General features: G+C 50.1%; 9 protein-coding genes across 9 annotated transcripts; 6 read left to right on the forward strand and 3 right to left on the reverse strand.

The window, feature by feature from the left end:
• Positions 1 to 474: 474 nt before the first annotated feature.
• On the forward strand, positions 475 to 1,045 carry BKA67DRAFT_656231 (uncharacterized protein; the record flags this gene model as incomplete). The annotated part of the gene is made up of 3 exons (XM_046106911.1): positions 475 to 670; positions 829 to 869; positions 929 to 1,045. The coding sequence occupies 3 exons, from the start codon at positions 475 to 477 to the stop codon at positions 1,043 to 1,045; spliced, it is 354 nt and encodes a 117-aa protein (XP_045962233.1).
• An 819-nt stretch (positions 1,046 to 1,864) lies between these two features.
• Positions 1,865 to 2,492, forward strand: BKA67DRAFT_656232 (uncharacterized protein; the record flags this gene model as incomplete). The annotated part of the gene is made up of 2 exons (XM_046106912.1): positions 1,865 to 2,035; positions 2,130 to 2,492. 2 exons carry the CDS (start codon positions 1,865 to 1,867, stop codon positions 2,490 to 2,492), a joined length of 534 nt encoding a protein of 177 aa, XP_045962234.1.
• Positions 2,493 to 2,558: 66 nt separating this feature from the next.
• On the reverse strand, positions 2,559 to 3,603 carry BKA67DRAFT_204047 (bola-like protein). Its single transcript, XM_046095444.1, has 2 exons — positions 3,376 to 3,603; positions 2,559 to 3,207 (listed from the first exon to the last, which is right to left on the reverse strand). Exons 1-2 carry the CDS (start codon positions 3,464 to 3,466, stop codon positions 2,972 to 2,974), a joined length of 327 nt encoding a protein of 108 aa, XP_045962235.1. The 5' UTR covers positions 3,467 to 3,603; the 3' UTR covers positions 2,559 to 2,971.
• A 382-nt stretch (positions 3,604 to 3,985) lies between these two features.
• On the forward strand, positions 3,986 to 5,065 carry BKA67DRAFT_512917 (GTP cyclohydrolase 1 type 2/Nif3; the record flags this gene model as incomplete). The annotated part of the gene is made up of 4 exons (XM_046097515.1): positions 3,986 to 4,047; positions 4,124 to 4,167; positions 4,220 to 4,351; positions 4,404 to 5,065. 4 exons carry the CDS (start codon positions 3,986 to 3,988, stop codon positions 5,063 to 5,065), a joined length of 900 nt encoding a protein of 299 aa, XP_045962236.1.
• Positions 5,066 to 5,091: 26 nt separating this feature from the next.
• Positions 5,092 to 6,278, reverse strand: BKA67DRAFT_204175 (Vps51/Vps67-domain-containing protein). The gene is made up of 2 exons (XM_046095446.1): positions 5,590 to 6,278; positions 5,092 to 5,525 (listed from the first exon to the last, which is right to left on the reverse strand). Exons 1-2 carry the CDS (start codon positions 6,061 to 6,063, stop codon positions 5,118 to 5,120), a joined length of 882 nt encoding a protein of 293 aa, XP_045962237.1. The 5' UTR covers positions 6,064 to 6,278; the 3' UTR covers positions 5,092 to 5,117.
• Positions 6,279 to 6,480: 202 nt separating this feature from the next.
• On the forward strand, positions 6,481 to 7,618 carry BKA67DRAFT_556913 (uncharacterized protein). The gene has a single exon (XM_046102200.1). The coding sequence runs from the start codon at positions 6,628 to 6,630 to the stop codon at positions 7,381 to 7,383; it is 756 nt and encodes a 251-aa protein (XP_045962238.1). The 5' UTR covers positions 6,481 to 6,627; the 3' UTR covers positions 7,384 to 7,618.
• A 3,921-nt stretch (positions 7,619 to 11,539) lies between these two features.
• On the forward strand, positions 11,540 to 13,122 carry BKA67DRAFT_620042 (uncharacterized protein). The gene is made up of 3 exons (XM_046105467.1): positions 11,540 to 12,059; positions 12,119 to 12,756; positions 12,813 to 13,122. The coding sequence occupies exons 1-3, from the start codon at positions 11,702 to 11,704 to the stop codon at positions 12,858 to 12,860; spliced, it is 1,044 nt and encodes a 347-aa protein (XP_045962239.1). The 5' UTR covers positions 11,540 to 11,701; the 3' UTR covers positions 12,861 to 13,122.
• Positions 13,123 to 13,139: 17 nt separating this feature from the next.
• BKA67DRAFT_511760 (mandelate racemase/muconate lactonizing enzyme domain-containing protein) lies at positions 13,140 to 14,521 on the reverse strand (the record flags this gene model as incomplete). Its single annotated transcript, XM_046097421.1, has 4 exons — positions 13,140 to 13,887; positions 13,944 to 14,051; positions 14,108 to 14,221; positions 14,346 to 14,521. The coding sequence occupies 4 exons, from the start codon at positions 14,519 to 14,521 to the stop codon at positions 13,140 to 13,142; spliced, it is 1,146 nt and encodes a 381-aa protein (XP_045962240.1).
• Positions 14,522 to 15,208: 687 nt separating this feature from the next.
• BKA67DRAFT_533184 (dihydrodipicolinate synthetase) lies at positions 15,209 to 16,286 on the forward strand (the record flags this gene model as incomplete). The annotated part of the gene is made up of 3 exons (XM_046099661.1): positions 15,209 to 15,654; positions 15,704 to 15,796; positions 15,851 to 16,286. 3 exons carry the CDS (start codon positions 15,209 to 15,211, stop codon positions 16,284 to 16,286), a joined length of 975 nt encoding a protein of 324 aa, XP_045962241.1.
• Between the last annotated feature and the right edge of the window lie 821 nt (positions 16,287 to 17,107).

Consider the following 17,107-nt stretch of genomic DNA (forward strand, 5'->3'; position numbering starts at 1 on the left):
CTGCCACATTAAACAATTGTCTAAACGACGGTGGGGCGACGGGAACTCGCATGATCTCCATGTTATCAAACCCCAATCGTTTGTAGTACCTTCTATAGTATGGTGCTCCCAGAAATGCCAGCAAAGAAAGTGTGCCGATGTTCCAGACAGTTCTGAAGATGGTACATATGGGAGACGCCGAGCGCTAGCTTTAGTATACTCCACAAAGCCACGCGTTCAGGCTCTCGACGTCATGGCATTAGCTGCGCCCAAGCTCCAGCTATGTATAGAAGCACTCTGTGGATATTGCTGAGGGTTGTTCTGGTTGTAACCTCTAGCGGTATGATTGCATATATAAGGACATCGCTGCCCACGACCTCTTGATCATACTCGCCCATCTGTCACTATACACACAACCATTCACTACCACAAACAAATAACTGAAAGCAAATCAAAACCCGAACACACAACCACTACCCACACAACACAGCCGCCATGGGTATCATCAACAAGATTGAGCACAAGGTCGAGGAGAGGATGCACAAGAAGGATCACCACCAGCCACAACAAGGAGGTATGGGCCAGCCTCCGATGCAGGGTGGCCAGCAGGGCTACGGCGGTGGTCCCGGAATGCAGCAAGGTGGTGGATTCGGCGGCGGCCCGGGTGGTCAGCAGGGCGGACACCACGGAGGTAAGCAGATTCCTGGAGTCGATTTCTGCTTGTTCCCGCATTCTACATGGAGCGTACAATGGCCGAAATGTTGTCATTCTTCCCCAGCCACATCAGCTTGCGGACAACATGTTGCCGAATAACTTCAAAAGATAAGTGGCTAACTCCAGATATTGCAGGCGGTCCCGGTGGAATGGGTGGTGGCATGGGTGGAGGTCCTGTAAGTATTACCGCAGCTTGCCGCTCTTCTTGTGCGGGCACTAACTTTGATCACTATAGGGCGGACACCAAGGCGGTGGCATGGGTGGCGGCCCCGGAGGCCCTGGCGGACACCACGGAGGTGGCCCTGGCGGCCCCGGCGGTCCTGGTGGACGTGGAGGTCACGGTGGATTTTAAAGGCCACATACAAGATGAAATGGGCCATGGGTGCGTTTTCTGCAATATCTCTGCTTGAGGTTCGACAAGCATTTCTGTTATGAGTAGCGACGATTGAAAGGGATATTATACCTAGGAAGAAATGATACAACATATGCTTCCATATTCAGCGACCTGGTCACATATTGTTGTCCGTGTGCATTTGTTTAGCCATCGTGTCCCATTTCATCACATTCACTATAATTTGTGGGCTTCACTATCTTTGCCAGATTCGTAAGTTGGGTGCCCCTAGCGGCAGATTATACACCAATACTGCCCTTGGCGATAAGTCTTGGATGTTTCGCCCCGTGAGAGAAGTTAGAGCCATACGCAAAAGTATTGACGAACAAAGCTACCGATTCCTTGAACTCATGGCGACTTACAATACACCCGTGCGCCCTCGTGGGTTTGTCAGATTTTGTATTGCGGTCGTTGTTTAAAATCCGCGTTTATGCTGACTAACTACAAGTTGCTTGCTACGTCAGACTTTCCGTTTTTAGACGCTTCCGAACACCATTTTGGGCTACACCAGATCCCCTGGTCCAATCATATTTCACTTTGTTTCGGCAGTCCTGTCTCCACACTGCCCTGAGAATTTGGGGTATTGGCCCCTCGACTATGGAGGTGCACGTCATATTACCTTAAACACACATATATGTATACACATAAATAGTGTCCATAAGATAGATAATAGAAACCCTGAAAGAACTCGTTTGTTGAAGTGCCTTCGATAACCCGGGAAACATCAATAAATTCATACTTGTGAAACCCATTTGGAAGTTTCCGTACGCCATATACACCATGCCCATGTACGAGATAGAACACATCGCGCCCCTGACGCAGATCCAGAAGGACGCCCTCGCGCAGGCCATTACGGAGATCCACAGCAGCAAGTTCACGACCCCGAGGATATTCGTCAACGTCAAGATCACGGATGCCAGACAGCAGGTCACCTACGTGGCCGGAAACGCCGTGAGATCCATCCCTACCCCTGCCCTCTTTGACCATTGACAGCCAACGTATCACCATTCCACCATCTCCACGAGCTGACGATAACTCCGCACAGCGTCCTTCGAACCGCATAACAGCTCATGTTCGCACGTCCGCGTCCCGGACGCAGGAGGACTTCAACCAGCTCTGCAACAACATCCACGTCGCCTGGTCCAGCATAGTGCACCCGGGACACCCCACCAAGCCGCCGGCAGACCAGGAGCTGAGGGCCGTCTTCATCTTCGGGGACATAGTCGCGGGGTGGGAGGCCGGTTTCGCGATCCCGAGTGCTGGGCAGGACGCGCAGTGGGCGAGGGACAACCTCGAGGCGTTCAAGGAGAAGGCCCGGGCCGGGGATGAGGATTTCGAAGACCTGGTCCACGAACTGAGCACGCGGGAGGAGTTTCAGCAAAGCGGTTCGGTTGAGTTGCTCAAGTGAGAAGTTGGAGACGACTGTGGATCCTGTCTCTTCCGTCGGTGCCTTCCTCGTGGTCAGATAGGTGCCATGTCGAAGTTATCACAACGATTCAGCGACGAAGTTTCCTAAGGAGGAAGGGATGTGCGTTTCATACATACTCGATGGGTCTTTGTTAGTTTTCACATCACCAACATCACCTTCCAGTAGCCGTTCAACCAAAAGCAGAACATTTTAGGGACAGGGGTAAAATAACATGATTTCAAGGGCGCGAGCGCGAGTTAGCGCAGTACACAAATCTTGGGTGATTGTAGCTTGTGGATTATTTCGTATATACCGGTATTAGTCCCGGGATGCCTATGTATGATGCCTCTCCATCACAAGGGCTATGTCTCGGCAAGTCCCAGCAGAATACAGCCCAGGTCGTAGGTGGGCTTGTATATCGTCTGCTTTTCTCCCAGAGGTGACGCCGTTCGTAATCGTATAACTGGCCACGTCTGCTATTACGCAGCCGTGCCCTGTACTTGGCCCCCAACCGTACCGTCGAGCGGCGGTTTCGACCCCGCTTGTGTCTTCGTCTTCTCGTACTCCTCCGGCGTCTGGCACTTGGCGCTCCAGGCGTGTATGGCTGCTATCTCTTGCTTGAGCGCCGCGTTCACTGCTCGATGCCTCTTCAGCGAGTTCAACCCGGCGAACTGAGGCGACACGATGGTGCACGTGAAAGCCTGGCCGCAGCCACCTGTCGCAACGGGGTTAGCGGTCGGTCAGAGCCTTTGATATGCCGTAAGCATCAGCGGGGAGGTGTGATGGACAAACATGCGCCGGCGAATGGCGATATTTGTCATCGCATTTGCGGCGCCCTTGACCGGGGAGACTAGGAAAACCAGGAAAGAACATTCTGACATACCAGACATATCTGTGATTTCTACATGGACGGCATTCAGTCGCTCTGTGATGGCGCTCTTCAGAGAGGCCTCAGTTATCGTTGCCTCAGCCATGGTTAAATGTTCGGTTGCAACCAAAAGTTTTTGGTAATGCGATGCGACGCCCAATGATGAAATGCAGCAGGCTGCCCCTCCATGTGAAAATGCCCCGCGCTTGACGTCGCGTGGGCGGCTTTTGACATTGACCAAGGGGAGGGGGGGGCCTGATTGTGGCTTGTGGGGGAATGTATCAGGTTAGGTTAGTTAAGTTATGTATTAACAGCTAGAGGCGCTTTGGTCGGGGTGGCTCAAGCGCCTAACCTAGAGCGAGTTACTGAGTTACTCGATTTCACAGACTTTATCACTGTAGCACGCTTGACGAATGACACCTGCACCAGGCCTGATGCCTCGCAAGTTTTGAGAGAAACAAACCCACCTTTAGGAGCTGGCATGTTATTCACACGTCCGTTGAAACAGGTGCCCCTTATACTCCCCCGCTGCATTGCTCGACCCGTTGCAGGCTATACCTTTTGTGCTTCTACAACTTCGTTTACGCCCCCTGGAACACTTTCCACAAGACGTCTAAAAAGCACCATGACGACAGAAGCACCAAAGCCGTCGTTCACTACTGCTGTGGTTGAAGCAATAAGAGCACTGTATGAGCACAAATTTAATTTAATTATTTAAATTTTTTTTTTTTGGTTCGAAGTACTCTTGCTGACTACGGAATAGCTACCCGCAAGAATTGGCAGACGGTGCATGGGACAACACAGGATGTAGGCAGCGCATGCATGTTACGACAAAGAAATTATAAGCTCACATGACCAGTGTTACTCGACCAAGCTCAAGACGCAAGGCTCACAGCCCAGACCGACAACATCGTCTTGTTGACCAACGATCTATCTGCACCGGTTGTGGACGAGGCATTGCGAGTAAAGGCTAATGTCATCATCAGCTACCGTTAGTCGGCTGTTTAAATATCATGATAAAGTTGCTTGCTAACGCTATCCAGACCCGTGTATCTTCAGAGGTCTGAAGTCCTTGACCAACTCGGATCCAATGCAGGCGTCACTGCTTCGCTTGATCGCCGCTGGCGTCGCTGTGTATTGCCCACACACGGCCATGGATGCCGCGCACGGGGGTATCAATGACTGGATATGCGACATTGTCGTCAATGGACAGTCCGAGGTCAGGTCGACTGTGCTTCAGCCCATCTCCCGATCCTTGCCCGAAGGCCACGATGGGGCAGGCTATGGTAGAAGTGTCGTTTTAGATACCCCATTGCCTCTGTCCACGTTGCTCAAGAACCTCTCGGCTGGTATTGGCGGCCAACGATACATCTCGATTGCATTGCCCCCCGGGAAAACCGACTTGCAGGAGGTGATTTCCAAGGTCGCAGTCTGTGCAGGATCCGGCTCTAGTGTCCTCAAAGGTTGTGATGCGCAGTTACTCGTCACCGGAGAGATGAGCCACCATGATGCATTACACCACACCCAATTGGGTCAAATCGTGGCGACCGTCTTCCACAGCAATTCAGAGCGCCACTATCTGACGCAGCGACTAAAGCCGAAACTCGAAGAGCAGCTCAAGCAGTCTGGCTTGGAGAGCTATTCGGTACTGGTCAGCAAGAAGGATCGCGACCCATTCGAGACCATTGATGTCACACAGCTGTAGAATATCACCCCTTAGGTCTCTAATAGATTGAGGCATCGTGCGAGTCTCCTGGTCAATCACCTTGGACCTTTGCAGATTGCCAGTTGAACCGACCAGGCTCTCCTCGTAAAGCAGAGTCGCCGTCTTGAATGCAAGCATCGACGTCGCCCCCGCCAAGCCCTTGCTCTTTCCATGTCTGTAGTAGCTTACGAGGCGTCTTCCACACTTGCCTCGCCTCGTCCATGCGTCCATCGTTGACCAGGGCTCGAAGCTTGTCTGGGGTTTCGAGTACTTCCAGTGCCAATTGTTTGGCCCGTACTCTTCTTTGTCGCAACTCCTCGGCCTCCTTCTGGGCGGGATCTGACTCCGGCACGGCTTCCCTCAGGGCGTCTCTGATGGCGGATGCCTGTGAGTAAATCTGAGCGATTGCAGGGTCCAGAGTCGAGGCCATCGGGTTTAGGGGGTCCATATTCGCGCGCATCTGCTCGATATTAGCATTGTCGCTCCTCAGTTGTTGCACGTTCTTTGGCTCGGCCACAACATACCTTTCGAATAGTCTCTGTAGCCGTGATCAGCTTGCTGTAGTTGTCATAGACGAGTGCCTTCTTCTCCGCATCCAATGCCCGAATCTCGCCTAGAGTCCTCGTATACAGCTTCAGTACCTCCTCCATGCTGCTCCCGTCTAGTTTCTCTCTCACGAAAGTCTCGGCGTCGAAGCCGTCCTTGTCCAGCTCGGACTGTGGCACCTCGGACGCCTCATGGTGTTCCCCTAACGGGTCGGTGATCTCGACGCTCGGCGGGGACGCGACCTTGTTTCTGAGGTTGTAGTACTCACGCAGAGCGGCTCGGTTACGCTTTGCGGGATTGGGGAAGGTGCTGGTAGGCGTGCTGTTCGGGTTTGGAGACCCGGCTGCTGATCGTGGAACGTCGAGGGATGGTCTTGTGGACGACGTGGGTGTGATCAAGCTCTGGGAAGGTATGCGGCGCGGTGGCTCGCGTGGAGAAGCAATTGTCGACATGGTGAAAGCCCGCTGGGTCGAGGCTGTGCTTGTCGTGGGAGCTGAAGCAGAGGTTGAATGTCAATTGGTTTGAGGGGTGGGCCAGTTGGTGTTCAGGGGATCTTCGCGCTATGGTGATGGTGCTCTCTATCATGGAGTTGACAGCCCGTCACTCTAGACTACGCCGTACTTTACAGTGGTGCTCTAACCTTAGGCTAATAGCTGACGTTGCAGCCGCAGCCGCAGCCGCAACGCTTGCCCCAGCCCCCCCCCCCCCCCAGATGCTAGGGATCCGCATTTGAGTTAATGTAGGGTACCCATATAGTGCAGGTAGGGGTCGCTCAACCCTGGTTAGCGAGAACAGCCACTGTGGCGGCCCGCCAATGACTGCACAAATCCCCTGCCGCAGCGTATCTTTGATGCCTTGAATTGAATGCAGTCTTGAATATGGTCGAACCGTGGCTTCTTAGTGGTCCACACATTCACCCTATTCACATTGGTTGATCCATCCCCTTCTTATGAAGCAAATCACGTGCCTGTAACCATGCTCTGAAGGGCACCGTTCGTTCGTTCATCAAACCAGCGATGGATGTTGCAACACAGGTCCGCTCGAGCTTGCAGAGCCAAGGGCTACCAGCCCCAACGGCAGCATGGGTGAGGAGTGTGTTGCCCAATCGCAGCCCCATGCCGCCCCTGCCTGCCCTCACCGCAACCGTCAAGGCCCGGCTCATGGCCGCAGACATCACCAATGCCGGAATCCTGGACGCATCAGCAAGCTCCTTCCTGCCCAACATAACCAACCAGGAAGTCAAGGAGACAAAGCTGTCGATGGACACTCTGGTCCAGGTCCTGGACATCGACAACCTGACCAAGAGCAAGTGGGAGCAGGTCGAGGAGCTCGAGGCCATTGCGCGTGGCGAGCAGACTCGGGGGCGCGAAATCATACGCCTCCCCACCGCCGGCGAGGAAGACGAAGAGGGCAATGTGAGCAGTGCGTCGACCCAGGCCGTCTCGGCAGGCTCAAACTCGAGGAGTGGACCAGCTGGGTCGGGTACCACCACGCCAAAGAACTCCACCCACCGGCTCGTTCTGCAGGACTGCAAGGGCCGGAAAGTCTACTGTCTCGAGCTGAAACGCATCGACAGGATTGGGGTGGGGACCATGAATATCGGGGAGAAAATCCTCCTCAAGAAAGGGACGGTAGTTGCCAGGGGCACTGTGCTGCTGGATCCGGCCATGTGCACGATATTGGGTGGGAAGGTCGAGGCGTGGCAGAAGGCTTGGCTTGATGGGCGCTTGGCACGGTTGCGCGAAGCCGTTGGTGCAGATGCGCGCGGCTAAGATCGCAAGAGCTTTAAACCATTCACAGCTGATGTCTGTACTTATATAAAGCATACTGTTGTTTCTACCGTGGTGCCTCGCGGATTAGCAAGAATTGGTTTTGACTGTCATGGTGTCCGCACAATGGTAGACGCATATTGCTGTTCTTAGGGTGCCTAATGACTGGGAGAAGACGTATTTTCCTTTTCATCATACTTAGGCCTCATCACATATATCTAATAAACCAGTGAAATCATTGAGGGTACATCCTGTTGTATATGGTGTTCGTTTCGAAAATTCGGGAGCCCTTGAAATTTTCTAGGTTAGGGAAATCTCTCAATCTCAGTTGCTCGGGTATGTGCAAGAGGTTCACGACTGGCTGGATACAATACAAGATATTTTATACTGTTCAACGTTGACAACTATTTATCGAGAAACTGGTCGTTCATTGTCTATCTGCGTCGATGGCCAACATTTATGCTTAGGAGCATTTACTGTATTATTAGAGCTCACAAGCCAGCATTCAAAGGACGTTTTAGGTGAGGTGAAGAGAGGTTGAAAGTTATTTGCTTGTCTAAATTGCTGAGCCAGAAACGGCCTTTAGTAACGTTGGCGCCTACGTTGCCTGCTGTAATTCAAAAACTATACAAGATGTTTCAAGGTATCATATGTCTTCTTGCCTTGAAATTATCGAGTGATAGTGTCTTCCTATGGATGAATCTAGACTTCACGGCATCGTGTCCTAATATTCTTAGGACTGGAACTTTAGTTGACTAGGATATCTCCACTCGGATATAGAGGATAAGATTTGATTGCAGAGACTATGAACAAACTTCCGGCTGAGGGTTATCATCAGGTCTCCCCCAATTGTTGGAGTCAATGCTTGTTCACCGACCACATTGATGGTGATGTTCCGAGTTTATCGTGCCTATGAATCACTGCTATGAACAGAATAACGTATCACATGATTGAGAGTCAGTAGAAAAAGTATATCAAAAGATACTTTTCGTCAACCAACACTCTTCGACAACTAACACTTGTCGTCAACCAACACTCTTCGTCAACCAACACTCTTCGTCAATCAACACTCTTCGTCAACCAACACTCGTCTTTCTTTCCTTCCAGCATCTTTGGAAAACAAACACTGCGGATCGACTACCAGCTTGAGTCAAGTCTTGAGATCTACGAAAACATAAATTATATATTCTTTTCGTGGGACTATCCAGTTTCTGGCCATGCCTTTTCTTTCACCCACTCCGAACGCACCACACACAGCACCCCTAGCATCCGTGGGCGAGACACAATGTTGCACTGAGATTACCAAAGCACTCTCCGACCTCCATAAGTTAGAAGGCAGCACACCATGGGGCGTCGCAACTGCCAGGCAGTGTGAACGATGCGCTGAACAAATCTTGCGTTTTGTCAGATTTCACGTTGAACAGATTGGTGATGAGAACTGTGAGTCCTCATAAGTTGCTAACTTCTTAAATTGCATGACTGAATCTTCTTGTTAGGCATAAGAACTCTTTTGGACCGCGCAACTCAATCGATTCTCGGTCGTGGTAGCGTATTGGGACTCCCATATGAACCTTCACACCATTGGGCATTCAACTTATCCGCTGTCATAGACCACTTGAGACAAGCGCCCACAATGAATTATCGTAGCCTGAGGGTGAGTGCTAATATATTGCAGCTTTCAGTTCCGTACTAACGATGAGGAGTTCACAGTTATTACACAGGTTTGTTGGAATTGGGGGATCCAACTTGAAAGCGCTCTCGACATAATTTGTAAAGAAGAAAGTAAGTACAATTGCCCCAAGGAAGTATATCAAGCACTTCACTCGAAGAAAGAAATACCAACCAGAGGCATCTAGGTGAGGGGGAAGGAGACAATCAAGATTATCTATTTCATCAATGTCTCTTGGCCCACCTGTATGAGCGCGTACCAAAATACAACTATCTGAACCATGCTATTCGGGCAGTCATTCTTGGCTTAGAGCTCTCAGCTCCAGACATCGATGCGTTGGTGACAACCAGGACACTAGAAATCCACTCCCAAAGAATCGATCGAAACAAAGCATTGATATCAGCCGCGGCGATATGGTTACACATTGCTGGCAGCGACATATTTTTACACTGTGCCGCAGCACAAGTTTTCAAGTATTCTTCAAGTCGGAGCGGATCTTTGACACTGGAACTTTGGGGAACTTGGAACAGATTGCTGCGACTTCTTGCAGACAAAGCAACCGACGAACAGGTCAAAGATTATTGTCACAAAGTTTCGCACATGAGAGACACGCTGTGGGAGAAAGGCCTTAACTTCGCCCGGGATGTGCTGCGGCCCCTGATAGACCAAAGGCTCGGTTACGATTCGCCATTCCAACGAGGTTTAGGACACCTGAGTCAGGACGTCATTATTTCGGAAATCAAACAACAATTCGGCCCTTCGCCTGGCAGGCCCGAAATGTTCAGATATAAAGGTGTGTGTAAACTGACTGTGGAGACAGGAATGTTTGAAATGAGAGCTCTTTGGAACTAACGTACACTTGATTCCAGAAACGCCTATCGTCAATATATGGTCACTTATTATCTACGAGTTCTTTTTGGCGGATGAGAGCCACGACTCGATTCCTGAAGGTTTTGCCATATCTGCTGAGATGCTAATAAGCCTCCACTCATGCCCTCGTGGTCCAGTCATACATGCTAAGATACGACAACTTGTCGGTTTCGTCACGTCTGAGAATCTGGCTGATCCCAAAGATTTGTTAAAGAAAATGGAAGTATTCGGAGGTAGGAGCCCCATTGCCTCGTACTCGGTTTCCTGCGCTGACTTGCATTACAACAGACCTCTTTTACAAAAAGCCAACTAAACTTATCGTTACCCAAGCCGTTAAAAATGAGCTAAGAAGAGTCAACCAGTAAGCGTTGACGGTTAGCCTAGTTCTTAGGCATTGATACTATAGCAGTCGTTTAGTAGAGTAGCATTATGGGGTTCCTTCGAGCTGTGACTATATTGTTTTCCCCCTTCGTTTCTCGGTTTGAATTGTGTTATAGGCTTTTGATATCTTTTGTTTACCATCCAGCTTCGTCTATCATCTCCATGCTGATGGCCGTAACTTGGGCTCAGACATATTTACTATTGTCTTTTCGGCGGTGTAGTCATCTATTTTGGTAGATAGCAATATGCACGTTCTCCTTACTCGAAAACCTTGGCTCGGGACACTTTGCATGTGTGTTTTGAGAGTATATCTGGGAATTGCGACGTCCAGTATTCATGCTGTGATAAAATCTCTTGCTGCTTCCTCCGAACAATTCTTTTGACCCCTTTACAGGACTATTAGAAAACCAGGTCCTACTCTAGTTTAAGGGGTCGCAGCCTGATGTGATCGTATGTCCAGTCTAAGCTTGATGACGGGTACCATCACAAGGTCATGGTCCGGATGCATCCCTAGTTGTTTCACCGTAAGCGACTCTGGGGCGACATCATCTGTGAACAAGCTCGACGATCAGAACAAGCATGATCCAGCATCTTGTAGCATTGCAACAGATGCAATAATTTGCGCGTAATCTTAAGAATCATAGCGCTCCTCAGTGCCGCATTCTGAGTTTGATCAAAAGCCATAAGCCTCGAGCCTGCTACTATGTTAACTGAAAGTATTGGGGTATGGCAGTCAGAGCGTGTCGCGGCACGAGTAAGGACGCTGGCTGGTGCTAGAGGTGTATTGTATGTAGCGTTGATTATAGGGCGTCAGGGCTTCCGAGCATAAGTAAACCCAACCAGAATTGTGATCGTGGACGACACAGGAACAACCAAGCCACCAGTTTCATATTTTTGATTTTAAAACTGTTCTTCTCTGGGCTTAGATCAATGCTATGAAGATACTCAGGGATGTTATTGGGACCACTACATCGGCCGATATTAAGACTGCTGGAGTATGCGACATGTCAAGCCTGCTTGTAAATTGAAGCTCATAATTTCCAGCAAAGAATGGACTGCTGAAAAGAAGAGAACAGAGAAGAAGAGAGTAGACAGGAACGACGTTAAAAGGGAAGAAGAAAAAGTTATCCATGAGTGGATAAATAAGGTCGAAGGTTTTCGGTGTAGCGTGTTGCGAATTATACGCGGGGGAGCTCCTCCGCGGGGACGGGCCTTTTCCGACGCTGAAGTCACCGGTCTGATCAACAGGCTTCTCCTGGAGGTGTTCTTCTAGCTCTGATTTCCCTAGGCTAACATAAGTCTATATAAGTACATTGGGGAGCTTTTGCTACTACTCGCTCCATTATAATTTATTTCTGAAGCTAGATAGTACTTATTCCTCTATTGAGCAGCATAGCGGAAATGGCAACACCCTCCGCAGTACCCAAGAGACCTTCTTTCTCCACACTGCCCCTCAACGCCGATGGCCCTCCCGGTAACGCTTGGGGGCTATATGGGCCAGGCGATGCGCTCGGCGCGCTGAACATGTTAACGCCATCCGTGGTCGCCGCCGCCGCCAGAGAAGAGATTCGCAGTGGCGAGCGTGTATCTTTGGACTGGTCGCTCGACAAACCGTCATACCCTAGCTTCGACCGACCGCGCTTTGGCTGGGAGCTGCGAAACAGGGCGCATCCAAATGGAGAGCCGAGGACAGTGAACGATGATGCGCTTAACTTCAATACCCAATGCAGCTCTCAGTGGGATGGATTTAGACATTACGGTGAGTATCAGACCATGTGAGCATCAGCAAAGCAACACCAAGATTGATACTTTTCATAGGATATCAGAAAGCCAAGAAATACTATGGTGGCCATGTCCAACAGGAGCTAGTAGATCCTAATGTGATTGGCATCAATGCCTGGGTCGAGAGAGGAGGAATTGTAAGCAGAGGTGTCCTTTTGGACTATGCATCTTTCTGCTCGCGGCACTCTTTGCCCTTGTCCCCATTCACATCATCCTCCATCCCGCTCGCACATTTGAAACAAATGGCTTCCGAAGCGAATCTCACGTTTCGAGATGGTGACATCCTTTTTGTCCGTTCGGGTTTTACCGAGGCCTATGAACAGCTAAGTGTTTCTGAACAAAAAGCGATCCCTGACCGCGAGTCGCCCGATTTCCTTGGCGTGGAGCCCAGCGCAGAGGTCTTGCAATGGATATGGGAGTCCGGATTCGCAGCTGTCGCTGGTGACGCACCTAGCTTTGAAAGAGCACCCATAGCAGGGCCTCATACTGCAGTAGGCCAAGCCTGGAAAGGTGAAAGCTGGGAGGGCGAAATGCAAGGAGGTGGTCTCTTACATCAGTGGCTCCTGGGTGGCTGGGGCCTCCCCATCGGGGAAATGTTTGACCTGGAGGCATTGTCAAAGAAATGTCAAGAACTCGGGAGATGGTCATTTTTCGTCAGCAGTGTCCCGTTGAAGGTTAGTATCACACTATACGCTCTAATCTTTTATGTGTATGTCACTAATGGATTCAGGTACCTGGTGGTGTGGCCAGTCCTCCCAATGCAGTGGCAATATTTTAAAAGCATGTCTACTAAAATCACTTGCGACTTGCGAGGACTTACGTCGTAGATCATACCATGGTGAACCGGCTCAGATTCTGCGCTTCCCTGATTACTTATGAAATGTAGCACAGTTTCTCAACGAATTACTTAAAAACCTTCTGCCTTACCCATACAGTTTGCATTGCTCAAGCGGGAAGGTTAGGAAGTGTGAGGTTCAGACAACTTTTCATTCAGATAAGGTATTATAAGTAAGGTGGCTTTATTATATCAAACAGAATCTTACTATCCTCAATCTAATTACCACTCTCTAACTTCGCCACCTGGTCCGATGAACCCAGGAGAAACCCATGCATTTGCGTCTTTAGACAGTCTGCGAACCTCTTCCTCATCAATATTAATGCCAAGACCTGGTCCGTCCAACAGATCAATGTAACCGTCTGAGACCTTCCAAACTTCCGGGTTAGTGTGATAACTAGTTAAATCCTGTCCAGTGCTGTTATAGTGGATGCCAAGACTCATCTCTTGTATGGCAAAGTTGGGACAGGTAAGATCGACCTGTACGCAAGCGGCTAGGGCTAGAGGACCTAGTGGGCAATGAGGCGCAAGTGCGACATCGTAGGCTTCAGCCATGGCTGCGATCTTCTTCATTTCCGATATGCCACCAACATGACAGACGTCGGGCTGAAGGATATCTACAATGCCCTTTTCCAGAAATGGGCGTACATCCCATCTGCTGTGGAGACGTTCCCCCAAAGCAATCGGGATACTCGACAGCCTTGAAAGAGTCTCGATGCCCCCAATGTGCTCTGACAGCAATGGCTCCTCGATGAACATCGGAGTATGAGGCTCAAGCTTCTTAGCCAATTGTTTCGCCATTGGCATGTGCACTCTGCCGTGGAAATCCACTCCAGCGTCCATTCCAAGTGCCCTGACTGCCTTGACTCGCTCCACGCAGCCGTCCAGGGCCGATGGCGAGTCCAGCCAGCCGAGATCCTCTGTACCATTCATCTTAACAGAAAGGAAGCCCTGCTCCCGTCTTGCCTTGCTGTAAAGTGTGAGTAGTAGTATCATTGAATTTTGACTATAGTTTATTCAACTTACGCTTGGGCCACAACATCTCCTGGCCTGTCTCCTCCAATCCATGCATATACCTTGAGCTTATTCCTGACCTTGCCGCCCAATAGCTGGTGGATCGGAACGCCAAGTTTCCTGGCTAATAGCCGAAAGTTAGCCGGCGTGCGGATTGCCATGGTTGCCAGGAAAACTCGCCTTTGAGATCCCAGAGAGCAATGTCGATGCCAGATAGCGCGCTCATAAACACTGGACCACCTCGATAGAAAGAGGTACGCCATGACATCTGCCATATATGTTCAATATCGCTGTGAGTCCGCGCTTACGGTTAGCTGGGTTGAACTTGATAAATCGTGCAGTCAATGCATCTCAAGAAACACAAGTAGTTCGACAAACGATAAAATTCAAAATAAAATGGATTGTAATACGCACTCTGCTTCGAAGTCGATATAGCGCTCGAACCATGCATCGAGACAACCCTCCACGGCTTGTGTGTGTCCCTCTAAAGAAGCCTCGCCCCATCCGATGTTGCCGGCCACATCTGTGATCTTGACGAACAGCCATCGTGGTGGAACACGGAAATATTCCATGGTTGCAATCTTTCCCATTTTGATGATATTTACTCAGCCGATCATATCAGAATATTGTCCTAGGTAGTGGCAGTCCCTTACGCAGCCAGAAATCAAAGAAATGTGATTTGGCAGCTTCAATGGCGAGGTTGTAACAATGAACCTGTATACTGAGGTTGTGCTAGATGGCCAAGTATACTTACCCACCGTCATCTTCTACAGGAACTTTACCCCGCTGGGAGTCCTTGAGGCGGTACTGAATAGTGTGGGGCACTGGGGGGTTTTGCAGAGCTGAACACAACCCTTGAGCCAATACAGCACAGAGCAACAAGGTTCGGGTGCCTACACTGCGCTTTTGCAACACAAACCTAGCCCCTGGAGGTACCGTTTGGCGGCAGCTAAGCGTGAATTGCGGATAACCAGCTATACGCTGCCCCGCGCTATTGCCCCAGCTTTTCCGAAGAAGACATCGGGATGCTCGCTCCACGGTACAGCTCCGTGGTGCGGCTCCACGTTTAGTGGAGCTTCGGGGTATGACGACCCGAACACCTCATGTGCCGACCAAGTGAGGAGTAAGGAGACGGGGCGCTCTAGTCTTGCGGATTCGGCAAGAAATTAGTTGTGGCAGGTCTACCATTCAAATTGTTACATGTTCAAGCCGTTACCTGAAAGAATTCTTCAAGTACCGAGCGTGTTGAAAGAACTTCTTGGTCAAGCACATTCACCATGTCAACAGTCTCAAGCCCGCCCACGGGCGTCTATGTCCCGGTGCCTACATTCTTCCAGGAGGCAGCTGGAGAACTTCAGGCAAAAGTTGACGTGAAGACTCAGACTGAACACGGTATATTCCTTGCTAAGAATGGCATTCGTGGCTTGGTGTTACTTGGCTCTACGGGAGAGGCCATCCATCTGACACGTAATGAGAGGAAAGATCTCGTTGCAGGGGTGAAAAAGGGTCTCGAAGAAGCCGGATATAAGGACTACCCAATCATGGCGGGTGTCCTTACGAACGGTGTTGATGAGACTTTGGAGTGGTTACACGACTACAAAGCCGCTGGAGCCCAGTGGGGCCTTGTGTTGGTTCCAGGCTATTTCGGTGTTGCTGCAGACCAGCAGAATATCAAGGAGTGGTTCACCCTCATCGCAGACAACAGTCCGATACCAATCCTGATGTAAGTCACCACTCCGGAAATGATATACTGCGCCGCTAATTTTGAGTAGCTACAATTATCCTGGTGTTACGAATCAGGTCTTGGTCGCGCCAGAGACTTATACTGCGTTGGCTCAGCACCCAAACATTGTCGGTTGCAAGATGTGAGTTAATTTTGTGAGCTTTGACATTGAGCATGGGGTTAATAATCACCAAAGGTCACATGGAAATGTCTCGCATCATGTCCAGGTCGCTTTAGACCCTGAAATCGACCATGCCAAGTTCAGGGTATACAGTGGTTTCGGTCAACAACTTGGACCTATCGTTCACTTCGGCGCGGCTGGAGTCATCGACGGCATGGCGGCCTGGTATCCCAAGATCGTGGTGAGATTGATGGACCTGGCCGAGAAACGACCCGTGGACCAGGCTGCACTCGACGAAGCACAGAAGTTGCAGTTTGTTGTGAGTAGGGCACAGGAGTTCATCGGCAAATTCGGTGTCAAAGGCATCAAGGAAGCTGTTTATCGCGTGACAGGCTTTGGTAATCCAGACGCAGCACGTTTGCCATTGAAAGGGCGCATTCCAGAAGGAGAATGGGAGAAGTGGCACCCGGTTTTGCTCGCACCAGTTGAGAAAGCCGAGGCAACGCTGTAATCATATGACCGCTAGCACGATTATTAGTAAAGCTCAACCATTTAAATTATGATCATACATGTTCTTGCCTACCAGCCTCATCCAAGTTCGGAAGGTTCTATCCGAAGACCCCTCGACAGTGTTTATCTTTCAGTGTGGGTACGTGTACTGGTAGGTCCGAAGATGCTTTTTCCTTTTCCCCCGAAGCTCTTGAGGACCTGGCAAGACGAATCTGTTCGCTTCCGTTCTGGGTTTTCCAACTGAAATTGCACAACTCAAATAGACCGATCGTCTTATTGCAAATGGAAAATTCTTAGACTGCTTGAATAGGATAATGTTGGATGGTTTCGTTGCGGAGATTGCTGACTCGTAGTGTAGTCACTCGATGTCTATTCTTTAGAACGGGTGCTTGTACGATTCGAAGGGTTGCTAGTTCGGATAAGGTGAAACCCCCACGTTTTGCCATGAAGACTTCCCCGCATCCCCGGATTCATTTTGGTGTATAGTATTGACCTACAAGAGGTCCACTCGGAAAAGGCATGAGGGCTAGACAAGGGTGCCCATGAATGACCTATTTAATACCAAGGCTGGGCGAAAGCTTAACACCATCCCATCTCTATACTCCAGATGGTCATTGCCCACTATATAGTGTTTGGCACATTGCGAGTTTCCTAAACTTCAGACTTATCATAGCCAGCCACGATACTGGCCAACAACTACCTTCAGAATGGCTGACGATGGTAAAGGCAGCATTGAGGCCGTCGAGCGCGTTGACACCGCACAAAGAAACGTTCCTCAATGGATCCAAGAGCTCAGCCCCGAAGAGTTGACAGATAGAACAA

Source organism: Truncatella angustata (assembly GCF_020726525.1).
Source record: "Truncatella angustata strain MPI-SDFR-AT-0073 chromosome Unknown BKA67scaffold_2, whole genome shotgun sequence".
Classification (NCBI taxonomy): Eukaryota; Fungi; Ascomycota; class Sordariomycetes; order Amphisphaeriales; family Sporocadaceae; genus Truncatella; species Truncatella angustata.